Below are 24,986 nucleotides of genomic sequence, written 5' to 3'. Positions count from 1 at the left end.
GCATTCCCTTCTCTTCTGCGGCTCTATCACGATGATTATATGAAACCTTCGGATTTTTCACTTTATTTTTGTTTTTCAATATTGAAGATGGGAAATTGCGACTCAGGACTTTTTAACCTTTACTATTAGATTGTCTTTTTATTTATTTTTCTCTTTATACTATAAATGATTAGGTTTTTTCTTTTTTCCATTTAATTACTCATATATGTGGGATACTTATATAGAATTTTAACATTACATAAATTATACGGTATATTTAATTTGAAATTTAATAAATTTAAAATGAATTGTATATTTTAAAGAATTTGATAGATAATATAAAATTTAATAGATTTTATAAAAAAATTATAAAAATCTAACGAAATTTTAATGTTAATGATGGATTTTATATAAATATGTTTTTCACAAATTTATTTTTAAAATTTAGTAAAATTTATTATTTTTAAAAATCAATAATTTTTAAATATTTATATTTTTAAAAAATTTACTAAGTTCTAATTAAATATACATCTATTTTACAAATCTATTAAAATCAAAATTGAATATCATTAAATTTTTGGATACTTTTATAAAATTTAAAAATAATATTTTTAAATTTTTAAATATTTTTAAAATTTTTTAAATTTTAAATTAAATACATCTCTACATCTGAAATATTAAATAAAGCATGCATCTACTGATTTAATTCAATAATAAAATTATAAAAAAAATCTATATATATATATATATATAAACTCTTCCATACCATATGGTAATATGCTTGTTAAACTTTCAAATTGTTTATTAAATAATATAAATAAATAACGAAGTGATAATATTTTATTATTTTTTATAATATGCTCACAAATTAGTGTGATAAATGAATTTGTTACACAATTGTCTGCCACATTGGTGGTGATGATGATCCGCAGTCACAATTTACAAAAGTCTTCAAATTTGCACCTATCGAACCCTCAATATCGCAAAATCTCTTATTTATTTATTTATTTTTGTTGACATCATTGCAATTTCACCTTCGTTGTTTTAGATTTCCTTAAATTCCGGCATTATAGTTTTTATCCTCTATTTTAATTTTTAACCTGGAAAAGTATAAAAACTGAAAAGTTCAAATGTAATAAAATTTTAGTCAAATATTCAAAGCCATTTCTCGATTTACGTGTTTTCTTTTTTTTCAATATTCCATTCTCGGACTATTTGTCGTTCTTCACTTTCATTGTAATAATGTCCAGGTGAGAGAGCTTTCAGAGGGGCGCAATCGTAAATATAGACGAAAACAGCGTATATGGAAAAGTAGAGCGCGCAATCCAATTATTATTTTTATTTTTATTTTCTTTTCTTTTTCTCTTCTTTTTCTCTGTTTGGCGCTCCTCGAAATCTTCTCCTCAGAGACGGTGGTGATGAAGAAGAAGACGACGAATTGAAATTCAAAAAAAAAAAAAAAAAAAAGATTGAAAATGATGGATGAAGCTTCTCTTCTACAGCGATACCGCCATGACCGTCGAAAGCTTTTGGAGTTTATATTCTCGTCGGGTCTCGTCAAGGAGCTACGGACCTCGTCTGGCACAACCACCTCCGATTACTCTCACTTTCTTTGTCGCTCCGATTTCGATACTCTCAGCGCTGATTATATCCTCCATTGCCTTAATTCCGGCATGTGGTTTTTCCTCTTCTGCTCTCTTCTGAGAAAAATGTTGCTTTTCCTTTTCGTTTGCTAGGAAAAATCGATGAAAAATGAAAAAGGAAATGTTTTAAAATGAATATTTCCGTTGTCTGAGACCGAGAAAAATGTTAATTTCACTCGTCTGAGCTCAACTGAGATATTTGATCTTCTTTTTTTTTCCTGTAATTTTTATTGGTTTTCTCGTTTTGGTTCTTTTTTAACCTCTGTTTTCTCGGCGACCAAACGGAAAAGGAGATTATTAAGTTTTTCTGACATGGAGGATAATACAACGAGTTGATTAATTTGTGATTTTTTGTGCTTGCTTTTTTTTTGCTTTCTTTTTTTTTTTTTTTTTAACGGTGAATTTTGGTTTTTATTGGTTGAATGGCTTATCGCTCTTGTTTATTGTAGGTGGAGTGGTTGATATTTCCGAAGCACGTAAAAAGTACATGCATGAATCTACTGAGCCGCTCATGGTAAACTTTTCTGTTATATACCTTGCATGTTCGTATATAATATATTTATTTTATTTTATTTTATTTTTTCAATTCTATTATTTTGGCTGATTTGTATATTTTCATTCCCATGGATTCTTCGCATGGGCACGTTGTGTGTGTGTGTGTGTGTGTGTGTCTTTTTAATCAGCAAAAAAGATCCGTTGAACTGTGAGTCTTGTTAAGGATTGGAAATTTTAAAAATTTTTTGGGGTTAATTTGGGCGACAAAAGGTATATAAAGGACTCTAGAAATTAGCTAAAGGGGGAAATATAGGGAAAAGATTCAATTTAACACAGTGTGACCATGATGTTGATACATTAACGTAAAAAAACATTGACATTTTTTGAGTACCAAAATCTTTAGAGGAATTTTTATAATATATTAAAGCTTGCTTTGCTTGATAGCCAAAAAGGTATTGCATCTTGAATATGAAGTTTTTTTAATTGTCTCTTTTATTCACTTCAGATATTCTTCATATTTTTACCGATATATTCTCTGTTTTCACAGATTCATTCTCAATTGGGGAATTCCTATTTCCTAGTTTCTGATCCAGATTTGTCTGGATCACCTCCTCGGCGTGCACCTCCTCCTATTGATGTCAAACAAACCATTAATCAAGTATCGTCTTCATCTGAACAGATGGATTCTTTATATGTCGAGAACACTGCAACAGTTGAGGATAACTATGGTCTTAAATATAGAGCAACAACGGCCACGCGTTCAAAGCCTGTAGAAAATGTGAAAATTCCTTCTTTAGGATTGCCTAATCTGCACACAGGTATTTGCCTTTTTGGTCTCTCTTTTAAGAACAGGGATTAAATAAAGATTTTCTTTTGTTAAGTAAATTTCTGAGAGGACAGAAAGTCTCACACAAAATAAATAAATAACACACACACATGCACACAAATAGATGTTTACATATTTGGTGCCTTGGCCACTAGAAATATTGAAAATCCATTTGTGTATCTATGTGTTTTTGAATATTACCTCGTTTTGATATCTGGCCAAGTGGTCCTCTGATAATAATGCTGTTTTAGTTACCTATAGCCTTATATAACCTTAGAGCTTCAAGGCCCCTTCTAGGCAAATAATCATGGTTCTGCCCCTTGTTCACATAATTTTCCATAGATATTTTGCGTCAGGCAAACATTTATGATCTTTATTTCTCACTAAGACATAACTATTTGTCAACTGAATCACTAGCCTTTTGTCTTTAAGTAATCTGATACATAGCTTCAGGATTCTTGAAGGATTGTCAGATGATGATTTGCGGGAATCAGCATATGAAATATTGCTTGCATCTATGGTTTCTTCTGGGTAATCTCTCCTTCACACTGGGTATATGTGCTTGTAAAGCGCTTGTCCTCATTCATTTTTGCAATTTTATGATATAAATATCCTTCTTTTAATGAAATTATAGCATTCCAATATTTTGTTTGATGTGAAATCTGTGTCACTTTATCTTTATAGATCTCTTATTCTTGCTCTTCACTTGCCTAGGATTGATTTACATGTGGTTGAGGACAAAAAGAAAGAAAGAACTGCAAGATTCTTACGAGGATTGAAGAGTAAAAGGGATAAATCACAGACACAGTATCAATATCTTGAAAGAAATTCAGAGCTCATAAACATAATTAGAGTACAGATGCAGGCGAGCTATAATCTCCTTATTCTCAACTAATGTTAGCTCTAAGTCTGGTGTGCTGATTTGAAGCATGAATAATTTTCAGTGAATAAATAGAAAGCTTTCCAAGTTGATATGAAAGTGCATACATCAACTTTGATGTGGAAAAACGTTTGGTTATATTTAGCACATGTAAATATGGGCCTCATGGTAGATTATTGCATGTAAGAAATAAAAATGTTGTAAAATTATCTAATATTTTTGTTTTTGAGCGCTTTATTTAGTTTTAAATTACATATTGGGTATTATGGAGACAAGTTCTTTACTTTTGATTTGGTTTATTGATTCATTATATTTCTAGACTTCCTTTTAGATGGTTGTTTATTTATTGGTCTTCTTTTCAATTCTCTGTAAACTCTGGATTCTGTTTCCTAGGCATGGTTTAATGAACTTGCTTATTTATTAAACAAAAAGGTAAAGTGAGTTCTGATGAAGCATTATTGAAGTATAGTTTTCTCATTAGATATAAGAACCAGGTTGATTATTGTCATTTTCTAATTTTTCTGAGGAAGAAGTTATTCTTCTACTTCTTTCCCCACTTTGATAAAGTGCTAAAAAAAAGAAAAAAGCAATCCTTTTTTTTTTTTTTTTTTTCTTTTTAAATATGCATTATAATTATAATTGGTAGGTTCTATATATGATTTATTAGTGTGCACTGAAATTGAAACGTTGATTGATTATTGTTATTTTCTATTTTTTCTGAGGAAGTTATTCTTCTACTTCTTTCCGCACTTTGATAAATTGCTAAGAAAGGAAAAAAAATCCTTTTTTATTTTTTTATTTTTTTTAAAATATGCATTATAATTTTAATTGCTAGGTTTATATAATTCATTAATTTGCGCTGAAATTAAAACATTGATCGGTTGGTGATATTTCTGTTTCTGAATTTTCTAGATTTTTTTATGTGCATATTATGTCTTTGATAGATGTCAGAAGCAATGGATGCATGCATCAGGCGTAGGTTGATGCAATTGGCTACAAGGAGAATGTGTGAACTAACTGATATTCCTCAAATCTCCCTAGGGCTTTTGAATAGTGTTTTCAAGACTGATTTTTCACATGAAAAGTCTTATATACATTGGAAGAGCAGGCAGGTAATCATTGCCTTTGGGTTTCTTATTTTGAATCCTTTCCATAACATAATAGATTTTGGTAAGTAAGCATGTTATGGTGATTGGTGTAAACAACATAAATTCCCTTGAACTTGGTAGTCAGATGCCCCTTATATATGAGATATTGTGGTTTGAAATGGATGCATTGAATAGAATTCATTTTGGGTAGACACTACGTTGAAAGTTGATTCCATTTATGCCATAGTAAAGGATTTGGTTACGTTGTTATGAAGCAAATGGGTATTTAAAACCTTGGACTTACACGATGCTTTGCAACTAATTTTTTGTAGGCCCTTGTTTTAGAAGAACTTCTCTGTTATTCAACCAATGCTGTAGCACCTGAGCATCTAACTGCTAAATGTTCTCTCGAAAAGATCAGAAATTCAAAGGTGTTTCTGCTTATGATTTCGATGAACAAGAGAATAAATCTGATTACTTGTTGAAATGATTGCTTTATATTTTTTTGCCTTAAGTTTTCCGTAATCTGATAATGGACCTGCTTGGTTTTTTAAGTTGCAGGAATGGGACACAACGATGACCCCGTCTGAACGTGCTGAGGTTCTATCAACAATCAAACATGTGGCTTTGAAGCTGTCATCTTTGCATGGACACGTTAGCATCGAAAGCGAGAACTACTATTGGACAACCGGATATCACTTGAATATTAGACTCTATGAGAAATTACTACTTGGCATGTTTGATGTTCTTGATGAAGGCCAGCTCATAGAGGTATATGCTAATGTCAGATTAAGAACTTTTTATGTACAGCTTCTTTCAATTTTGAATGTGGCTCATCTAGTTACTTGCTTTTTTTTTAAGGAAGCTGATGAATTCTTGACGCATATCAAATTAACCTGGACTAAATTAGGCATCACTGAGAAAATTCACCATGCGATTTTTGGGTGGGTCCTTTTCCAACAGGTATACAAATGCTTGAGATTCATGGAATATGTTTTGTTGATGTAACCATATTACTGATTTCCTCATACATGAGTGACAGCAATCATTTGTCTTTTCTGGTCACATGAGCTAGGTTTCTACCATTTTGTGTTCACTGGTTGAAGATGTAATAGAGAAAGCCAAATATCTCCCTGGAGATAGTTGTTGATTGAAAGTTACCATTGAGACCTCTGTTGCAATATAATGATTTATTTGTCTAGGTCTTGTTTCTTGGGGTATCTTAGGCATTAAGATAGTTGGTCATCAGTGACAGTAAATGAAACTGCAGCTTCAGTGGCAGTTCAATTACTATTGTTTTGCAAGGGTGGTGTTTGGACTGGCTTGGTTATGTCAACACAACAATATTACTTCTAGATATATTTGTTCTACACATGATTTTGTCACTATTGCTTGCTGATTTTTGGTATTTTCGTGGAAAAAAGTCCAAGCACACTCACTAGGACTATTCTTTTTTTCTCTCCATATTGTCCTCATGGTACTGTAGATTATGGTTCTATTTTGCCTTTGTGTTTACTCTATCTAAAAATTTTTAAATTTGCCATAATTCAAAACAGTGCTTTTGGCACTTGATTTATTGCTTATTTAATGAATCTTCTCTTTTGAAGTTTGCTGCGACAGACGAGGCTACGCTTTTAGAACATGCAATTGTTGAGTTGCAAAAAGTTACATCAGCTGAAAATGACAATGAGGAAGAGAGACTTTATATAGATAGCCTGGCATGCTCAAGGGAATGTGATGGCGCTGAGATAAAATTAAGTTTGTTGGAGGCTATTCGCATCTCAATAAGCATTTGGTGTGACAGTAAGCTGCAAGACTATCATCTGCATTTTAGTCAGGTTAGTTGCGATTACTAATATTTGCTATGTTGTGTTCCATGCTCTAATGCTGTTTCTTTAGTTCTGTCTAACAGATGAATTTACTCCTTTGAATGTGTTAAAAGTTATTTGAGGCTTGAGCCTCGAGGCAAGGCATGATATAGCCTCAGCACAGGTAAAGTGAGGCTTACAATTCATACTATTGTGGCATAAGCGTTAGAGGATGACAGCTTGTGGCTATTGAGGCATAAGCCTCATTTTTGTTCAATATTTGGTTTCGGTCTGTAGGTTGGGTTGCAGGTGGACTTAATTTTGTACAAAGTTAGAGCTAAATAAGAGAGAACGGAACCAACTGGTTTCACACTGAGGAAGCAACTCTACGACCATCCATATCTTATAATAAGAAATAAATGGTTGCTGCAACAGAATTGCTTGGGCTTTTGACCATTTGCATAAACGGAAAACAAGAAAAAGATATGATAGCTTAAAGAAAGAATTGCTTTTGATGGCTGAAATATTTGTTGCTGCGGAAGCAATTGAAAAAGGAAATACAGAGAAGAAAAAGAGATAAGAGGAAGAAGGGATGTTGGAGAAGCTTTTTGCAGCTTGCCATACTGTTTGTGGAAGGGGAAAGAGGAATTCTGCTGAGATAAAAGGTTAATCCTTTTTTCTCTTTTATTTATATTCCATGAGTCATAATCTCCTCACTTCTATTCCATTTTTTTTTTTATTCATTTTTCTTTTTGAACGTATTTTCTAGATCTTTAATTTTCAAGTTTTCTTGACAAAATTCAAAATTTTTTTTTTCCATTTTTAAAATTCCTGTTTAATTTCATTACTTTTTTATTCTGTTATTTGTTTTCCTATTTATTTTTGTTATCTTTTTAATTTAAACTCATCTCTCCAACGCTTTATTGATTTATTAGTATTTCATTTTTTAGTCCCCTGAAAGTTTTTAGTTTCCCGTAGTCATCTCCTTTTTTCATTTTCTGGTAATGTCCTTACTTTTAATTTTATTTTTATTTTCCTGGTTGAGTTCTTCCCATTTGAAGTTTATTTGGCTATTGCGTGTAAGCTGTTCTACGTTGCTGCATTGATTCTTGTAATCTTATTTTCAAGTTTTCAACTCGTTAACATATTGGCTAAGCTACATGTGTTGTCATCTACATGCAAGAGTTGGTGGCTAGAAGAACCATGTGCTGCAGCTGATGATATCCCTATCAACTGTTAAGACTAAATGATTTACATAAAGCATGTTTATAATAAGTTGATAACGAGTACAGATAAAATGGACTATCCAATGAACATTAAAAGCTATGTAGAATGGACGTACTGTGGGTAAAGGTTGATTCTGCAAGATGTTTTTTTTTTTTTTTTTTTTTTTTTTTAAATTGTTTATTTATTTTATTTTATTTTTTTAACATTTGCATACTTTTTCTTTCCTAAACCAATTAAATTTTAAACAATTGTTTGTATTAATTGTCCTTTTGCTATTGAATTTGCTACAGGAAGCATAGTGAGACTATTGTTGGAGGATGAAGAAGAAGAAGAATTAGTAGTTATCATCATCCATTGATGGGGACGAATTAAAGATGAATCTACTGAAGCAGATAAAACAACGAATTTTCCTATAATAAAATTTATACTTCTATGGATTCTTTTTCTTTTTTTGCCTTTTTTTAATCTTTGGTGACTGCTAATATTTTCCTGTTACTTTTTTGAGATTATTTTGTGTTAAAGTTGAGGCTTTTGCCTCATTCTGTCTGGAGGCTTATGCCTCGCAATCATTTATATAAAACGTCTGAAGGATGCCTTTAGCCTTTTATATTTTCTCTTCTGCCAGAAAAGTCACTGAATTGCAGTTTCTGAATTTTATTTTTATATATGGATGTTGAGTAACTTGGTTGGTTATATGTTGAGTAATTTGGTTCATTATAGTAGTTATGGTACAACTTTTTAACTTTTTCAAAAAATTTAAGAGGTATCTTGTGAAATGTTTTTGTATTCCTGATATTATCTTTGTAATTGTGATTATTATTTCAGCAACCTGGTAACTTGAGGAGGGTGATGAGTTTGGTGTCAACGGTTGGGATTTTGACTTCTGATTCTAAGGTTAGCCTTGCTGCTACTCCTAGCTTTTTATATTAGCAACATCTCTGAACATCTTAGTCATTAATTTATTACGTCATATGGTAATGGGAAAAAGTAGAAAAAATAACTGGATAGATTTTGCTCTTAATCATTACTTCTTAGTTTTTGTCTTGCATTTCCTTGTGTTGAGGATGGTGTGTTCTTTGGCTTTGCTATTCCCATCTTTCTTAAAAGGTCTCTGTTATTGGATATGGCAAATATAGTAAAAGAGGTTGAATATGTGGCTCAAGAAAAGATGGTCTGCTGAATATTGTGCTCCATGTAGGTTTTGTCTGTGTTCTGCTGCTAGTAGCATGTACTTGCTTTTATGGATAATGGACCGAATGAGCTAGTACTTAACAATTACATGTTAATTTGAAGGTCTACTCTTGGTTTTTATCTTTTTAAGATTCATGTATGCAGTTAACCAGATCACATGTTTCAAGTGAAGATGCAGCTGTAATACTCAAATCATATGTAGAGAGATCCATTGAAGCTGCATATGGACGGGTGAGTCCTCTATCTGATTTTACCTCTTGTAATTTTGTTATTATTTTTATGCTAGAAGAAATTAATATGTATACTTTGTTAGGTAGCAAGTACCGTAGAGCTCGAGTCAAAGGTGGAAAAGAAACATCCTTTGGCTTTTCTTGCAAATGAACTTAGTTTGATTGTCAATAGAGAGATCAAAGTATTCTATCCTGTAATGCGTCAATGGTGTCCTGAATCTGGGATGATTGTGGCCAAGCTTTTACACCAGATTTACTGGGAAAGACTGGTTAGTTAGTTTATTTTTTTATTTTTTTTATTTGTGGTTCTTAATATCTACCTTGCAGGTGGTGGATCTTTTTTGATTTGTTGTATGAATGTACAGAGCATATTTCTCAACGAAGTATCGTGTCTTTCTGAAGATGTTAAACAAGTGCTTCCAGCTGCTGGTTCGTTGGATAATGACTTAAGGCAGCTATATGCTACTGCTTGTGAAGGAAATAATCAAGATCTGCAACATTATCCGGTTGGTTTTCTTTTTCCTTTCTTTTTTTTTATTTTTTTTATCTATTTTTTATTTTTTCTTTAAAATTTTGTTTGAGAAAACAATAATTTTTTGAAACTTCTACTTTTCACAGTGACAAAATGATATTGGTAATATTCCTGCTCTAAACATTGATTATATCATCATCAAATATAAAATGAAGATGAATAAAGAATTTCATATGACAACTTGTAGTCTTATAATTATTCGAATTCGAAAGTAATAGAGGATTATATGCTACCTTAGAATATTGTTATTGGAAATGCATATACGTATACTTGTTAATAATAAATATAATTTATTATTGTAATTATTACTTTTTGATAGGAAACATAATTGATATGGGAAAAAATGCAAATATTTAAGAGGATGAGAAATCCTCAATTATAGTCAAAAACTAAAATAACATTCTATACCATTTCCCTTGAATTTAACAAAATCAAAGAAACTGAAATATACTTGAACTCTTTTAAAATGGATGCCCATAAAGAACCTGAAACTTGATATGATCCTTATAAGATTCTCACATCTTAATTCCTCTCTTCAAAAATCCTACAATTTCCTACATAGGACAAATCCAAAGCACTTTCCCTCTTTTGCCACCCCCAAAACCTTCATATTTATTTATCATTATTGTTGAACAAGGTTGAGGAATTACCCATAAATATCCAGCCTCCTCCACCAACCAACACCATAGTTTAACAGCTACCACACAGTGAAGGAATAAATGCTCAACAGGCTCACTGTTTTTCTCTACATTTTCCAAAACAAGGAGAAAATAAGCATAAGGTCTTCTTTTCTGTAATATCACAAATATTTAGTTTACCATACGCCAGGAGCAAAACAAAAGTATTATAAAGTTATTACATTGGGTTTTTTCCCCTGAACTTTCCATGATTTTGCACTTAAGTCCCTGAATGTTTTTTCTTGGCACCAATACGTCCTCATCTTCATGAGCAGTGCAATTTTAGTACCTAACTGTTAAAGTCAGTGTATTTTAGCTGTTAAAGGTACTTTTTTTCATGCACTCAAGCCTCTGAACCTTTTCTCTTTTTCTTTCTTTTCTTTTTTTATTTTTTTTTATTTTTTATTTTTTTTTTTAAGTACCGACTCATCTGCATGAAGTGCAGTTTAGTAACCTAATTTGTAAACTCAGAACACTAGGTGGAGTCAAATTAATTTCGAGTCATTCATCTGAACTGCTAAAAGTACACTGGGTTTAAGGTAAAAATACACCATATTTCGGGGTTAGGGACTAAAACTCCATCCTTTATGAACTTTAGGGCTATTGATGCCAGAGACAATTTCAGGGACTAAATTGCAAAATTATGGAAAGTTCCGGGGCATTTATGCAAAAAAATTTGTTATTTACTATTAATATACTTCTAAAAGTATCATTATAATCTATTGGATAGCCCAAAAAAAAAAAAAGAGTAATATAATTTATTATTTTGGCTAAGAAGAAAATATAATACCGCAAATCTACCAGCGTACTTTGTTCTCACATGACAACATGGAATAGATAATCTTTTGTTTTCTATTGGTGAGATAGTCATTGAACAAACGACAATATGAAATAGACAATCCTTTGGTGTCTAAAGGTGAGATAATTATTATTTCCTTGAGATAATCACTACTGTATCCATTCTGCATGTAGCTTGGTGCTAGCGTAATGTAACAACCAGCATGGCAGTTTCAATGATTGAAAATAATAATTGTGTTTGGAAGAGTCCTTGTTATGTAGTGTGGTGAATATTGTGTGTCAGCACTGAATTAGATAATTTTAAAGAATGTGCTTGTTTTTGCAGATTGGAGAAATTGCAAAACCAATCATTCTTGATTGGGTGATTGCTCAGCATTCACGTATCTTGGAATGGACGGGACGTGCATCTGATTTTGAGGTTGGTTCCACATGTGGTTGGATGATGTTATTTGAAAATGTATTTCTAGTATTCTGTTATTGTTTGGTTCACTATTATATCATTTGAAACGATGAAGGAAAGAACCAACAGCATATTAATTTTCATTCACATACTGATTTAATGTTCTGCAATTCTGATTCTGAAAGGCAGGGTAGGCAATAATTAGGATTTTATGGCCAACTTTCTTGATGTCTTTATGGATGAACTGACAATGAAACTAGTTTCTTATTCTATTAATGTGTAGGATTGGGAACCTCTGTCATTGCAGCAAAGACAGGCAGCATCTGTGGTTGAAGTGTTTAGAATTATAGAGGAGGTATGTAGCAAAGCTAAAAGATTTAGTGTAGATCTATATTTTTTCTTCATGCTTTATTAGAGATTTGACTAATTAAGGGAGTTACTTGAGTAGTGGTTACTTAATTTAGCTTTTAGAGTCATATTGTCGCTTCCTCTTGGAAAGGCCTCCTTAAGTGCTCATATGTTCTGGCTTCTGTAATTAGTGAGAGACTGACAGTACATGGTAAAAAACCTACTAAATTTCTTTTATAGCAATTATATGCTTACATGTTGGTGCTAATTTTCTATATCTAGATGTTATCATTGTTATCTGAATTTTATTCGACTCATAAAAAGGTATATTTGACACCTGCTTTTTCTTGGTTCATTTCAAAAACCTGCAGACAGTTGATCAATTATTTGGTCTGAAACTTCCAATTGACATTACACATTTACAAGCTCTACTATCTATAATCTTTCACACCCTGGATGCCTATTTGCAGAAAGTTCTCAATCAGTTAGGTATAATTCTTGCTATTTACTAGCATATTTGATATTGGAGGAGCAATTATTGTATTTCTTGAGTTTTGCTTCGTAAACTTCACTTAATTTGCAATTGAATATAACTTCATAGTGAACTTTGTTATGATGCTAATTTTATTTATTTATTATCTTTTTGCTTATGAGCAATGAAGTTAACGTAATATATTGGTTAAATTACCCTGCTATTGCAGTCGAGAAAAATCATTTATATCCATCAGCTCCTCCCTTGACTCGATATACGGAGACAACTATTCCAGTGATGAAGACAAAGTTACTTGAGAGTAAAGTATTGGACAACAATGTGCTCAACAAGTTGGATCATTTGACAATATCCAAACTGTGTGTCAGACTGAACACTTTAAAAGTAAGTGCATTTTTTGGTTGATTTGGTTTAAGTTGATTGTGTAAATAATTGGTTTTATTGGGTCAAAGACATATAATTTCAATCCAATTTTTCTCTCTGCATTTGCTTGGTAAATCCAAAATATCAGATACTAAACTGTTTTGTTATAATTTTTGTTTTAGGACATCTCATGAATGACATATGCACTTGTTTTCTATTTAACTGCTAGTGGTTAGACCATAGATGTTAAGTGCTTGCCTGGAGATAGGTCACGCTGGCTCTGGTCCTGTTTAAATAGGCCTTACCAAATATCATAGGCTTGGTGGCATCTTCCTGGAGTGACCAGATCCTCAGGGCATAAAATATGTTGAGTCGGTAACAAGTCTGTTTTTAGCAAATTGAAATTCACACCTGTTGAGTTGGTAACAAGATAATTTGCATCAGATATGGGTTTACTTATGTGTCGTATTCTGGAAGATTAGGTTATTGAGGATTTCTCATACTCTAGACTTTTACCCTTTATATTGATTTTCTATTGATAGAAGGTTTTTTCTCATTATGAAATTAATAAATAAATAAATAAAATTTCTGGAAAATTAGAGCTTCAAGGGGTCTATCTATTACTCGCTTTTTTTTTTTTTTTTTTTTTTTGTTATTAAGACTGCGTGGTGGTAGTTTCTTAGAACCTCACTAGTTCTGTGGTACTGTTGTTTCTTCTTGCATTATATTTTATTCGATATAATATGTCCATTAGTTCTCTTCGTACTGTTTGCAGTATATTCAGAAACAAATGGATTTGCTTGAGGGTGGAATTAGAGAATCATGGGTGCGTGTCAGACACTATGATAATAAGAATTGTGGTAAGTTCTGCTTGTTTGTCATCAAACAAATCGTATTGGTTGATTTGGTGGTTAACATATAGTTTGTTAAGTCATAGGTTTCATGCTAGGTGGATATATTTCTAGGTTTAAGATGTGGGTATAACTTGAAAGTTGAAAGTACAAAAAGAAAAGTATAACATTTCCTGAAGGTGAATTTGGCATTCTCCAATGCAATGCATTCTTTAATCACACAAGCAATTGGAAGATGTTTTTTCTTGCGATTCTACCATAACCACTTCTTACTGGAAGTTAGGTCCATGCATATAAGGTGGTTACTCAATTTTGTTAGTGCCAAGACAGTTGTCCAACATATGTGATTCTCTCTGTTGAATTGCCATCTATCCCAAAAGCTCAAAGGCTTAACCTCTTAGGAAGTCGGCCCGGCTATGTGTATCAAGTGAACGCATAATTTATTATCAACACTCTATATTCTAACCTCAGGCAATACGTTCTATATATTGTAACGACAACTAGTTTTAAAAGACAGCACAAGTGAAAGAGAAGTCTTGTTCATATGGAAACGAAGTTAAGAGAAATGGAATTGCTTTCTTTTTTCTTTGTCTATGTTGTATAGTTTAGTAATGAAAGCTGTATTGGTAGAAATATATTTCAGAAAATGGGTGCTTTGACTTTTCTGGCTTTTAAATTGTTATGTATGTTGTGATATGTTGATCCATTTACAACTAAATTGTTTAGTGTTTCACATGGTTAATGGTCTTTTTCATTCCAACTAGCCAAAGAAGAGCGTCAAGGGACCACATGTAATGAAGAAGTTGATGAGCTGTTTGTCACCACCTTTAATATTATCAGGGATACTTCATCCAGTGCTATTGGCAAAATTTGTGAATTTATAGGTAAGTTAATTAAGTTAATTTCATTTACTATTATACTTATTAATGACTGGTATATTGAAGACCAATTTCCAATAATCTGAAACCCTTTAAATTTTGCATGTCTTCGTTAGATGCAGACTTTTGTTCATATGATGAATGCTAGTTTGCTTCATTTTTAAATGTTTTTTATTCCATGCACATGATTATACTATTAATATACTGATATAATAAGGCTGGGTAATGGATTTGCTTGTCTTTTGTTGTGTGCTCTGCTGCCTGTTGTTTCTTGTTGATTGGCTATAAAATTATTGCTGAAAGTGAGGTAGCTACAGTACTCAAAAGAAAATGTGGTTAATTTTTTAACCAGCCCACCAGCTTAAGGGTAAAGCTTGACTCATTGATGAACGCTATTAGCAAGATAAATTCATAAGACAATTCTCAACTCATGAGAAACTGATGTCCCTCGTCTTAAAAGTATATAAAGGTTCTTAGTTGTAAGAGGGATATTATATGTCAGGGTCTGAAAGATAGCAAAGCTTACCTGAATCGGTTTTATAGCGAATTAAAAGCACTCTAATTCATATTTGGTTCCTAGGATCAAATATCCATTCAGAAATATATTTTATTGAATATATTTTATGCAATGCAAAACACCAGAAAATGGGGACTTAAAACTGCAGACTCATTTGTTTTTGCAAGTATTGAAGTTAGTAAACTAGAAATTGTTTAATAAATTCAATGTCCAGGTGCAAGAATTGTGTTCTGGGATCTCAGGGATGCATTCCTATCTAGTTTATATCGTGGTAATGTTGCAGATGCTCGTTTGGAGAGTGTTCTTCCACATGTTGACACTGTAAGATATTAAAGTAAAATATCTCTCTCTCTCTCTCTCTCTCTCTCTCACACACACACACACACACACACACACACACAAACCTCTCAATCTCTCTGTTGCCATGTATGCTCACTAATGTATTAAACCTCATTTCACATTTAAATTTTCAGTTTTCTTTTGTATCCTTATAATTGTTGAGTAGATTTGTTTCATCATGTAGGTCCTTGATGATATATGTGGTTTAGTTGATGATGCTTTGAGAGACCTAGTGGTTTTAAGTGCTTGTCGTGCAACACTGGTATGCTTTTTGTCCCTTAGAATCTGATTAAATATTTTTTTGGGTGTTTCTTTATGTTTTACTTTTACATATATTTGTATTCCAGGAGGGCTATGCATGGGTGCTACTTGATGGAGGTCCTTCTTGTGCATTTTCTGATTCAGATATTGTACTGATGGAGGATGACCTTACAACATTAAAGGTATATGCATGTCTTATTTTTATTTTTTTTAGCAGGGATACTAAATTAGTCTTTACTCTTTATCTTTTTCCACTATATTGCTTAGGCAAAAGAAATTAATAAGATTTTTCTACTTTATGATATTTAACTTATTCAGAAAGCTAAATATTCTCAATATTTCATGTTACATTCATGTAAAATGATGAATTTAAACAAGGCGAATTCTTTTAAAGCATAGCAATTTTATTCTGTTCGAAACGTGTATATTAAAGTGTTTAACAAGATATTTCTACTTTATCTGAAAAAAAATTTCAACAATGTATCACTTTTCCAGAAGCTAAATATCCTAAATATTTCATGTTACCTTCATGTGAATTGATGAATTTAAAGATGGAAAATTCTTTTAAACATAGAAATGCTATTCTGGAATTAAATCATAGGGGAATACTTACCATTGTCATTCTCCCGTCAGGGTGTCTCTACAGAAGAATTGCTGGTACTTACTAAGTTATTTAAGTTTTTATTGATTTAATTCCTCAATATAATGCTTTGTTAAACCAATAATTAAGTCTCGTCCCTTTATCAAGGCTAAGCATATAGCTTATCTCATATAAAGATAAAAAATGGAAAAAAGAAAGGCTTGATAAAGGTATGACTAACTGATATGACTTGAAAACCATTAAATTACATAGCTCTACCAAGATATAGATCATTTAAATGGACTGCCATTTCCAAAACTATTTACATGAGTGTATTTCTACCTTATATGTGTTAGCTCTTAGAATTTTACTATTATCAGATTCAACCTGAACTTCTCATTAGCTCGGCATAATCACTTAAAAAACGAATGATTTGTATGTGCCGACCCTTCTGTTGACATGGATATATCTTGCAAGTATCCATGTTATAAAATTTAAATCAAGCATAAAATTTTAATCTTGTGGTTCACTTTAATCATTAGACAAGGAGGTAGCATGAAGCATGGCTTTTTGTATGCTTACTTTATGTTAGGCTCATATTACATGTCGTGAAGTTGTTTGTATAACTAATTATGTTGGTGGGCTTTATAGGAGTTTTTTGTTGCTGATGGAGAGGGTCTTCCTCGTTCCTTGGTAGAGCAAGAAGCAAAAGTTGTTGAGCAAATACTAGGCTTATACTCACTTCAGGTTTGGTTGCTTCTTGCTGATAATTTTCTAATCACCCAATTAATGGCTGAAACTGGCAGTTATGATAGAGTTTTGTTTCTGCAGACTGAAAGTGTAATCCAAATGCTGATGACTGCAAGCGAACAAATTTCATTGGGATTAGATTCCCATGAGCATGGCCGCATGAACTTGATTAATGTCCACACTTTAATACGGATATTGTGCCACAAGAAAGATAGAGAAGCCTCCAAGTTCTTAAAGAGGCACTATCAGCTCCCCATGTCCTCAGGTATTTCATTTTGTTCTCTTTTTCATTTCATAACATAGACTCTCTCTCTCTCTCTCTCTCTCTCTCTCTCTCTCTCTCTCTCTCTCTCTCTCTCTTCACTGGCCCTATATAGATGGATATCCTTTAACATATGCTACACTTGAACTTTTTTTTTTGGTTTGGTTGGGGATTGGACGTTTGGAGCTCAATTTGCAGAATGATAAAAGACGTATCCCTGCCTACAGTGTATGACGAACATTGGTTATAACCTTCTCAATAAATTGTTTTTCTGCAGATTATGAGGATACTTCATCTAGGGATTCAACTCCCAGATCACCTTATGTATCGGATTTTATGAAGCGAAGCACCTCATTTCGATGGAATACAAAGGGTCAAACTAGTTTCAAATCATTTAAGAAGAGACTTCAAGAAGCAACATCCGAAATCAGGAATGTAGGTTGGTAGTCATTTACCGTATAATGTTCCGTGAGAGGCCTCATTTTATCATTTTTCGGTGGAGGTGCATCAAGTAGGGTAGCTGCCTCTCTTGAAGGTTAGTATGACTTATTGTATTTGCTTTCTAAGAGAAAGCCAGTTTTGTTTTCTTGTATCTGTGAGTTTTATCAAAAACTACCCAAGGCTCATACAATAAAAGACATTCATTTTATTAGTCTAATTAGGAAGAGAAACCTGCTGATGTATCATAATTGTCCAATGCTAATACTTTGATTTTTGTAGACGAGGATAATTTTTCCCAAATTCTCTTTACAGGATAGAAATATACCCCAAGCATAAAACTAGCTTAGTTATACATGGGGGCAGAGGATCTTGACAGATAGAGACTAGAAAAAACGTGATGACTTATAATGATTTCTGGCATTTGTTTTATTTCGTGGTTCTTGATAAGCATCGCTGAATGAAATTTTCCAAAATATCGAAGTCACTAGAATGCCAAGCTAATTTATGAGTTAGCATGTTGATTTAGATTGTTACTTGGCATTTTGTCTTCCATTTTATTTTTCCAGTTGCTTTATTACTCATCGTTTAACAGTCACAATCTCAATCCACAGCACCTTTGTGTTTCTTGACAATAATGCTGATGTTGAGGCAAAGACAACTATACATGTTTGTTCAAAATGATTCATTTTTTGATATCATGATTTTTGAATGAGAAATCAATATATAATTAAATACAATTAATTAATAATAGATATATTAATAATAATTGTATTGTGATCATCACTATTCATGACAAATAAAATGGAAAGCATAAAATAGTTCAATGGGTGATAATAACCGTTAACGACAAAGGAAAACGTAAAGAATGGTTCCGGAGGAAAAAAACTCAATCAACCAGGTCAACTGGGTCCACTTCTTGGAAAGAGCAAATTCTGTCCTAGTAAAACCTCAAGATACTACAAAATGTCCATATCCAGCATCAAACTAAATAACGACCTTGGCTTTTTAGTTTCACTCATGACAAACTAAAACTAAAACAGTTGATTTAGTGGGACCCACCTATATATATTTGGACATGTTCTTATTTATTTATTTATTTTTTTAATACTGGGATGGGAATTCAAACTCAAAAATTTTACGTAGTAGTTTTGTTACTATTTGGCCATTTCGAACTTGAACATATTAAATGGGAAAGGATAATTTTAGTTAGATCCAAAATTTTAAAATTAAACATAGGTAATTATTATCATTTGAATTTTTTTCTAATAAAATGTACCCACCTGTAATATGCTCAAGTATTTCTATTATTTATTCCTTGGTGAATGAAATTTTTGACCCATGATCCTCATTATCAACTATGTAAAGTCATGCCTTCTAACCTCAGTTATTGGAATGGCAGGTAAGTTACAGGAAGAGAGCTCCTTTTTAGAGTTCCCCTAAGTTCAGAAAATTAAGATTTTTGTGAAATATTTGCTTATGGGCCATGTATAGGAATTTTCCATACAGTTCATATATATATATATATATATATATATATTTTCATCAATTTGATAAATATTGATTTACATGGGGTGCTTCTTGTTGACTAGAAGAAACAAAGGAAAAGTAGAATCTGGTTGGAGTTTACCATGTCAACTCGTCCGGATATTTCCAATGAGTTTCTGGTTTAACAATTTGCAGGAAACTACGATTCCACCTCTAATAAAATAGCTAGCAGAGACGGCACAAGTTGACAAATATACATTGCCACACATCCCAAAGCAATATAAAAGCAATGTCCTTTCTGTTTTCTTATTGCGTTATAGGGTCCATTATATTGGTCCCCTGGTTGCAAATATTCAAATGCATTTTTTTGGGTTTGTGAATTTTCGGTGAAGTGTGTGTATGGAAATATGATGCAGGACTGATACATCATTCTCCGAGTTTTGCCTATTCATCTCATGTATCATTTTTTATCCTATAGACTCAAACAATAGTACTTCAAAGACCTTATCTGTCAGATTCTTTTAAAGCTTAAATATTAGCTTATCACCCAATTCAATAATGCCTTTTCGTCATTTGTGATGAGAGGTGCTATTAGTTTAGGACCTCTCTCTCTCTCTCTCTCTCTCTCTTAATGAAAATAGTACCTCTCGAGTGATTTTTTAAAAATTAACCCTTTTTTTTATTCGAGTAGTCTTGTAGATCGAAATTCCTACTATGCTAGGCTTTGTGAGGTAGGTTTGAATTATTTAATGAACTAAGTTTGGTACATTGCTAAGAAGACCAAGTTGGAGATATTCATAAACGTAGTTTCTATCTCAATTTCGTGAAGCTCAGTCCAACCATTTAAGAGAGTAAGTGGAATATAATATCAGTATCAATTTGAGGCTAAAACCAAACTTCACGGAAGAAAAATTGATGAGACGAACCACTAGAAAATGACAATCACATACTATACAAAGTCAAGACAAATATATCCAATTTTTATATTTATCATATATTTTTGTTTGGTTTAAATTTTTAGATTTATCTATATGATTATATGTAGTAAAAGCAAGATCATGTTAGCGCGTAATATATATTATATCATACGAAGATATAGTCTCGAACTCCGTAGGTACCTTAAATATTTTCGAGTGGGGTTCAAACCTTCTATATATCGATGGTACTTACTTCACACCTTCTATGTATTAATAATACTTATTTCATCCTGGATATCTACGTTCACCAATATTGATATGATATAAAACAAAAACTTGGACCCACCAATATTGTGGAATAAGATTTTTTTTTTTTTTTTAACGTGGAATGCGGGATGCTTATTATAAAGTGATTATAAATTGAGCGTCTACATTTACTGTATCAAAATTATATATACAATATATAGAGATTTTACTTAAATTGTTACATTGACTTTTAGGGGGGAAAAAAAAGTGTGTATGAAAACACAATCTCCTATACATAGACAAAAAATATAATAACTGAACTAATTTTATTTAATAATAAAGTTAAATTAATCGCATTAACATGATAATATTTATATCAAAGAGTAATGGAATTAACTTTTAGATCTAATTTTAAAAGGTAGATTGAATCCAATTAAACAAAGTTATCACACTGAACAGTTGAGATAAAAACCTTTGGATAATATCGTTAGTATATTATCTTTAGGTTGAGCTTACAAGAGATTTGTTGTCCATAGATATAAATTTTGATTTGATTATATAAATATAATCACTGATAAGAAGTCTATTAATACATATAATGTTGATTTTTTTTTTTTTGTGAATTATAATATTGATTAATTACATATCTGATCTATTCGTATGAGCTTTGCTGTATATTATCATCTAGGTCCACCTAATCCACCGGACACAAAAGTTTTGAATATAAAATTGAATTTAGAATGGAAGATGGACAACTTTAGTGTACCCACCATGCTTGGAAAAATGAGCGGAAAAAACAAAAAAAGAAAAAAGAATTTTTTTTTATTTTTTTTCTCTTAATTAGAACCCGAGGTGTATTTTTAAATATGTGGACTTAATCAAATGCAACGGTCACCTAAATATTGGGTTACTTATATATATATATATATATATACACACATTTAATATTAAGTAATATATTGTGAAAGCCACCGCAACATATTATTTGATATTATTTCTTTTCCATAGCAAAATTCTTTAAAAGTGTATGTGTATATATATATATATAAGTGCTATTTTATGAAAAATTGCTTACTGAGTGGTAGACAATGCATGTTTTCGTTACATATTGGGAACGTACAATAGTAAATTTTTACTGTTGCATGTCTTGTAATAGTTTTTCAATATATTTCACTATTAGAATTGCATTGATAAATGATGCAATTAATGCATCGCACAAAATAAAAAACAACGTATTACACGGAGTTGCCTAAGGTCCTATCGCTAAATTTATAAGACAACACGCAACGCAGTACTAGAGTCGTCTATTTTTAAATTTTTAGCGATGCATCATAACGTTTAGCGACGCATTTACTAATCCACTTATAGCGATGCATTTTTTAGTGATACTGTACCAAACAGTAGTTAAAAAATCTTTTAGCGACTGTTTCGTAAAGCACCGCTAAATATATGCATCGCTAAAAACGGCCAATGAAAAGAGACTACACGCGACGCATTAATAGAGTCGCCTATTTAGCGACACATCGAGGCTTTTAGGGACACATTTTATCAAATGCATCAGATTATCCATGAGATTTTTAGTGATGCATTTTTAGTGACCCTTTCACCAATGTGTCAGATTTGATGATCCACTTATAGCGACGCTGTACGAAACAGTTGCTAAAAAATCTATTAGCGACTGTTTTGTAAAGTGTCGCTAAATATATGCATCGCTAAAAATAGCCAATTAAAGGTTGCCAAATATGTTAGGAGACGTTGTTATGTTTTAATGCGTCGCCCTTTATTTTTTTTAATTTGTTTTTTTAAAATTTTGTGAAAATTGATTAAAATAGTAAAAATATAAAAATAATTAAAATACAAAAAAACTAAAACTAGCTTCATCCAAAATAATTAGAATACAAAAATTTTAAATAAATATTTTTTCATAACAAAATAATTATCAAATAAATTAAATATTATCTCATTGATATATTTTTGCATAATTTGTAAACTATTGTATGTGCAAAAGCAAATTCAATATTAATTAAACTTCCATATATGGACGATATTACACCCTCATACTGTATATGGAAAAATTAAAAAAGTTATTACACTTATGCAAAATAAATAAATATTAATCAGTATTAAATTTGTAATTTAAAGATTAATATTACCATTATTCTTAAGATTTGGCGAGGCACATTTCTCCTAATTAAAAGTCGAAAACACATAATAAAGCGGATAAAAAAATAATTAAATGAATAATAATAAATGTCATAGATATTACTTAAAACATAAGTTAATAAATATATGTATTAATTTATCTAAAGATATTTTTTTGTCCATATACCCTCACAGTTATTACAAACATAGCCACTCTTACATTCATCCTCATTATCATTTTCATCGACACTTGACAACTATATGACAAATGGATTATGACCCATCGTAGTATCTCCAAGAACATCTTCTTCAACAAAAGTATGATATTGTGTTGAAGTTAAAACAGTAGACCATCTCGAATTATGTTGATCTTCAACATAAAATATTTGTTAAACTTAGCAAAATAATGTCAAGCAATATCACAAATAAAATATCTACAAAAGCAAGATTAAGAAAACCCAACGAACCTAACCTGCGGTTAAAATGAAAAAAAAAAAAAAAAAAAAAAAAAAACCTAACCCACCACATGTCTCCGTCAATCACAAAGAAAAGAGAAATTCACCTAAACGATGGAGACGAAGAAAGAAGAAATCCAGCTAATCACGAGGGCGACACAGAGAAACCCAGCTTCTCGACGGCAACGTAGGCAAATGAAAAATGAAACCTGAAATATCTCACTCTTCAAGTCTCTCTTGGATTGCTTCCAAATCTAATATCTATTAGGTAGTATACTTGATGTAGTTTTAAAAAAAAAAAAGAGATTCAAAGGTCCGCGTAAAAATTTTAAAACACGCCAAAAATTTTCAGAAAATGGCAAAAAAGAGACCGTTTTGAAGATTCTTAAAAAAAAAAAAAAAAAAAAAAAAAAAGAACAGGCGATGCATTTACATCTTAAAGCGTCGCCTGTTCCATCAACGTCATTTTTTTTTAATTAGTTTTTTATTCTTCATCTAAAAATAAATACTAAAAATATTTCTTATATATGTTAAACAAAATTACCAAAGTGGGAGTTTAATTATTTTGATTTCCAAGTACAGTTTATTTATTTTAAAATCTTATAAATTTCAAACTTTTGTTTTAAAAAAAAGGGAATAAGCGATGCATTTACAACAGACAACGTCGTTTTTTTTAAGTTTGATGGAACAAGCGATGCATAAAAAGCAAAAAGAGTTACTAGATACTTTTTATTTTTTTCATTTTTCAATAGTTGTTAATTTACTTTTGAAGTATATTTTATTTGCTTTTAAAAGTTGCAAGTATTAAAATATATATATATATATATTTTTAATTAAGAGAACAAGCGACACATTTACAATTAAAAGCGTCACTTGTTCTCTCAATTTCAATTTTTTCTTTGTTTAATTGTTTATTTTTCATCTACAAATAAACACTGAAAATATTTCTTAAAAATGCGAAACAAAATATTGAAGATTGTTGTTTATTTTTCTATTTTTGAGGTACACATTTATTCTTTATAAAATTTGCATGTCTTTTAAATTTTTTTTTTTTTTAAATTGAGAGAACAGGAGATTCATTTCCTTTAAGAAGGATCACCTATTCTTGAATTGTAGGATCAAGTGACGCATTAAGGTTGAAAAGCGTCTCCTGTTCCATTTTTTATATTTTTTTTATAATCTTTAAAAAGTTTTTTAATTGTTCATCTACAAATATATTCATGTAGCAATCCAATGAGCGTGAATTCCATTGATCAAAAAATAGAAAATAGTTTTGTTAATGCTCTTCTCAATTATTCACATATATGTGTAGAGATGAGACACATAATATCTCAAGACCTAATTTGAGATAGGATACCGAATATAGAATTCTAATTTAACAAGCATTTATTGACTAATTTATCTTAAATGAGCTTAACTTTCATGTATTTGTGTTCAATGATAGCTTATTTATTTTTAAAAATTGAAAGTCTATTAAATTGCTTTTTAAAAAAAAAAATAAAAAAACTGAAGGAACAAGCGACGCAATTCCATTAAAATGTGTCGTCTATTCCATGTTTTATTTTATTTTTATCTTTAATTAGTTTTTTTGATTGCTCGTTTACAAATTAAAAAAAAAAGTATATTTTCAAAATTAAAAAAATTACTCAAAACAACTTTCAAATTTATAAAAAAATAATAATAATAAAAATAAATAAAAATTGGTTAGGTGAAAAGGTGATGCATTTGTTGGAAAATACATTGCCTTTTAGTCTATTTTGTGACACTTTGTTAAAACAATGGGTCGCCTAAAACTATATTAACTAGTTCTTGTTATATTATTACATCCAACTCATTTGTTCTTGTGATGTGATGATTCCTTGAGAGTGTAAGAGGTTTTGGGTTCAA

At 31.2% G+C, this 24,986-nt stretch overlaps 1 protein-coding gene across 9 annotated transcripts; it reads left to right on the top strand.

Moving 5' to 3' along the window:
* Positions 1–1,196: 1,196 nt before the first annotated feature.
* On the top strand, positions 1,197–19,419 carry LOC107429969 (protein unc-13 homolog). Of its 9 annotated transcripts, none has more exons than XR_009639304.1 (27): positions 1,199–1,650; positions 2,072–2,136; positions 2,665–2,935; positions 3,408–3,474; positions 3,658–3,808; positions 4,768–4,935; positions 5,244–5,342; positions 5,467–5,682; positions 5,773–5,874; positions 6,519–6,749; positions 8,772–8,840; positions 9,282–9,368; positions 9,451–9,636; positions 9,733–9,873; positions 11,700–11,792; positions 12,058–12,129; positions 12,494–12,611; positions 12,824–12,996; positions 13,730–13,835; positions 14,591–14,710; positions 15,436–15,542; positions 15,745–15,822; positions 15,908–16,003; positions 17,053–17,148; positions 17,233–17,416; positions 17,691–17,948; positions 19,254–19,419. XR_009639304.1 is itself a non-coding variant. In XM_060818161.1 (26 exons), exons 1-26 carry the CDS (start codon positions 1,455–1,457, stop codon positions 17,858–17,860), a joined length of 3,456 nt encoding a protein of 1,151 aa, XP_060674144.1. In that variant the 5' UTR covers positions 1,199–1,454; the 3' UTR covers positions 17,861–18,206. The 9 variants fall into 9 exon arrangements, 6 of the variants coding, with proteins under 6 accessions (XP_060674144.1, XP_060674143.1, XP_048319790.2 ...); XR_009639305.1 differs by lacking the exon at positions 19,254–19,419 and adding an exon at positions 18,167–18,355; XM_060818161.1 differs by lacking the exon at positions 19,254–19,419 and having other exon boundaries at positions 5,473–5,682; positions 17,691–18,206.
* The last annotated feature ends 5,567 nt before the right edge of the window (positions 19,420–24,986 follow it).

Source organism: Ziziphus jujuba, chromosome 6 (genome assembly GCF_031755915.1).
Source record: "Ziziphus jujuba cultivar Dongzao chromosome 6, ASM3175591v1".
NCBI classification, from domain to species: domain Eukaryota; kingdom Viridiplantae; phylum Streptophyta; class Magnoliopsida; order Rosales; family Rhamnaceae; genus Ziziphus; species Ziziphus jujuba.
This window is presented reverse-complemented; position numbering and strand designations above follow the sequence as displayed.

Excerpts from the sequence above, each read along its gene's own strand:
- LOC107429969 (XM_060818160.1), top strand. The coding sequence starts at position 1,455 with ATGATGGATGAAGCTTCTCTTCTACAGCGATACCGCCATGACCGTCGA. Across the intron at positions 5,343-5,466 it reads AAAAGATCAGAAATTCAAAG|TTGCAGGAATGGGACACAAC; the intron begins GTGTTTCTGCTT and ends TGGTTTTTTAAG. Across the intron at positions 9,369-9,450 it reads TTGAAGCTGCATATGGACGG|GTAGCAAGTACCGTAGAGCT; the intron begins GTGAGTCCTCTA and ends ATACTTTGTTAG.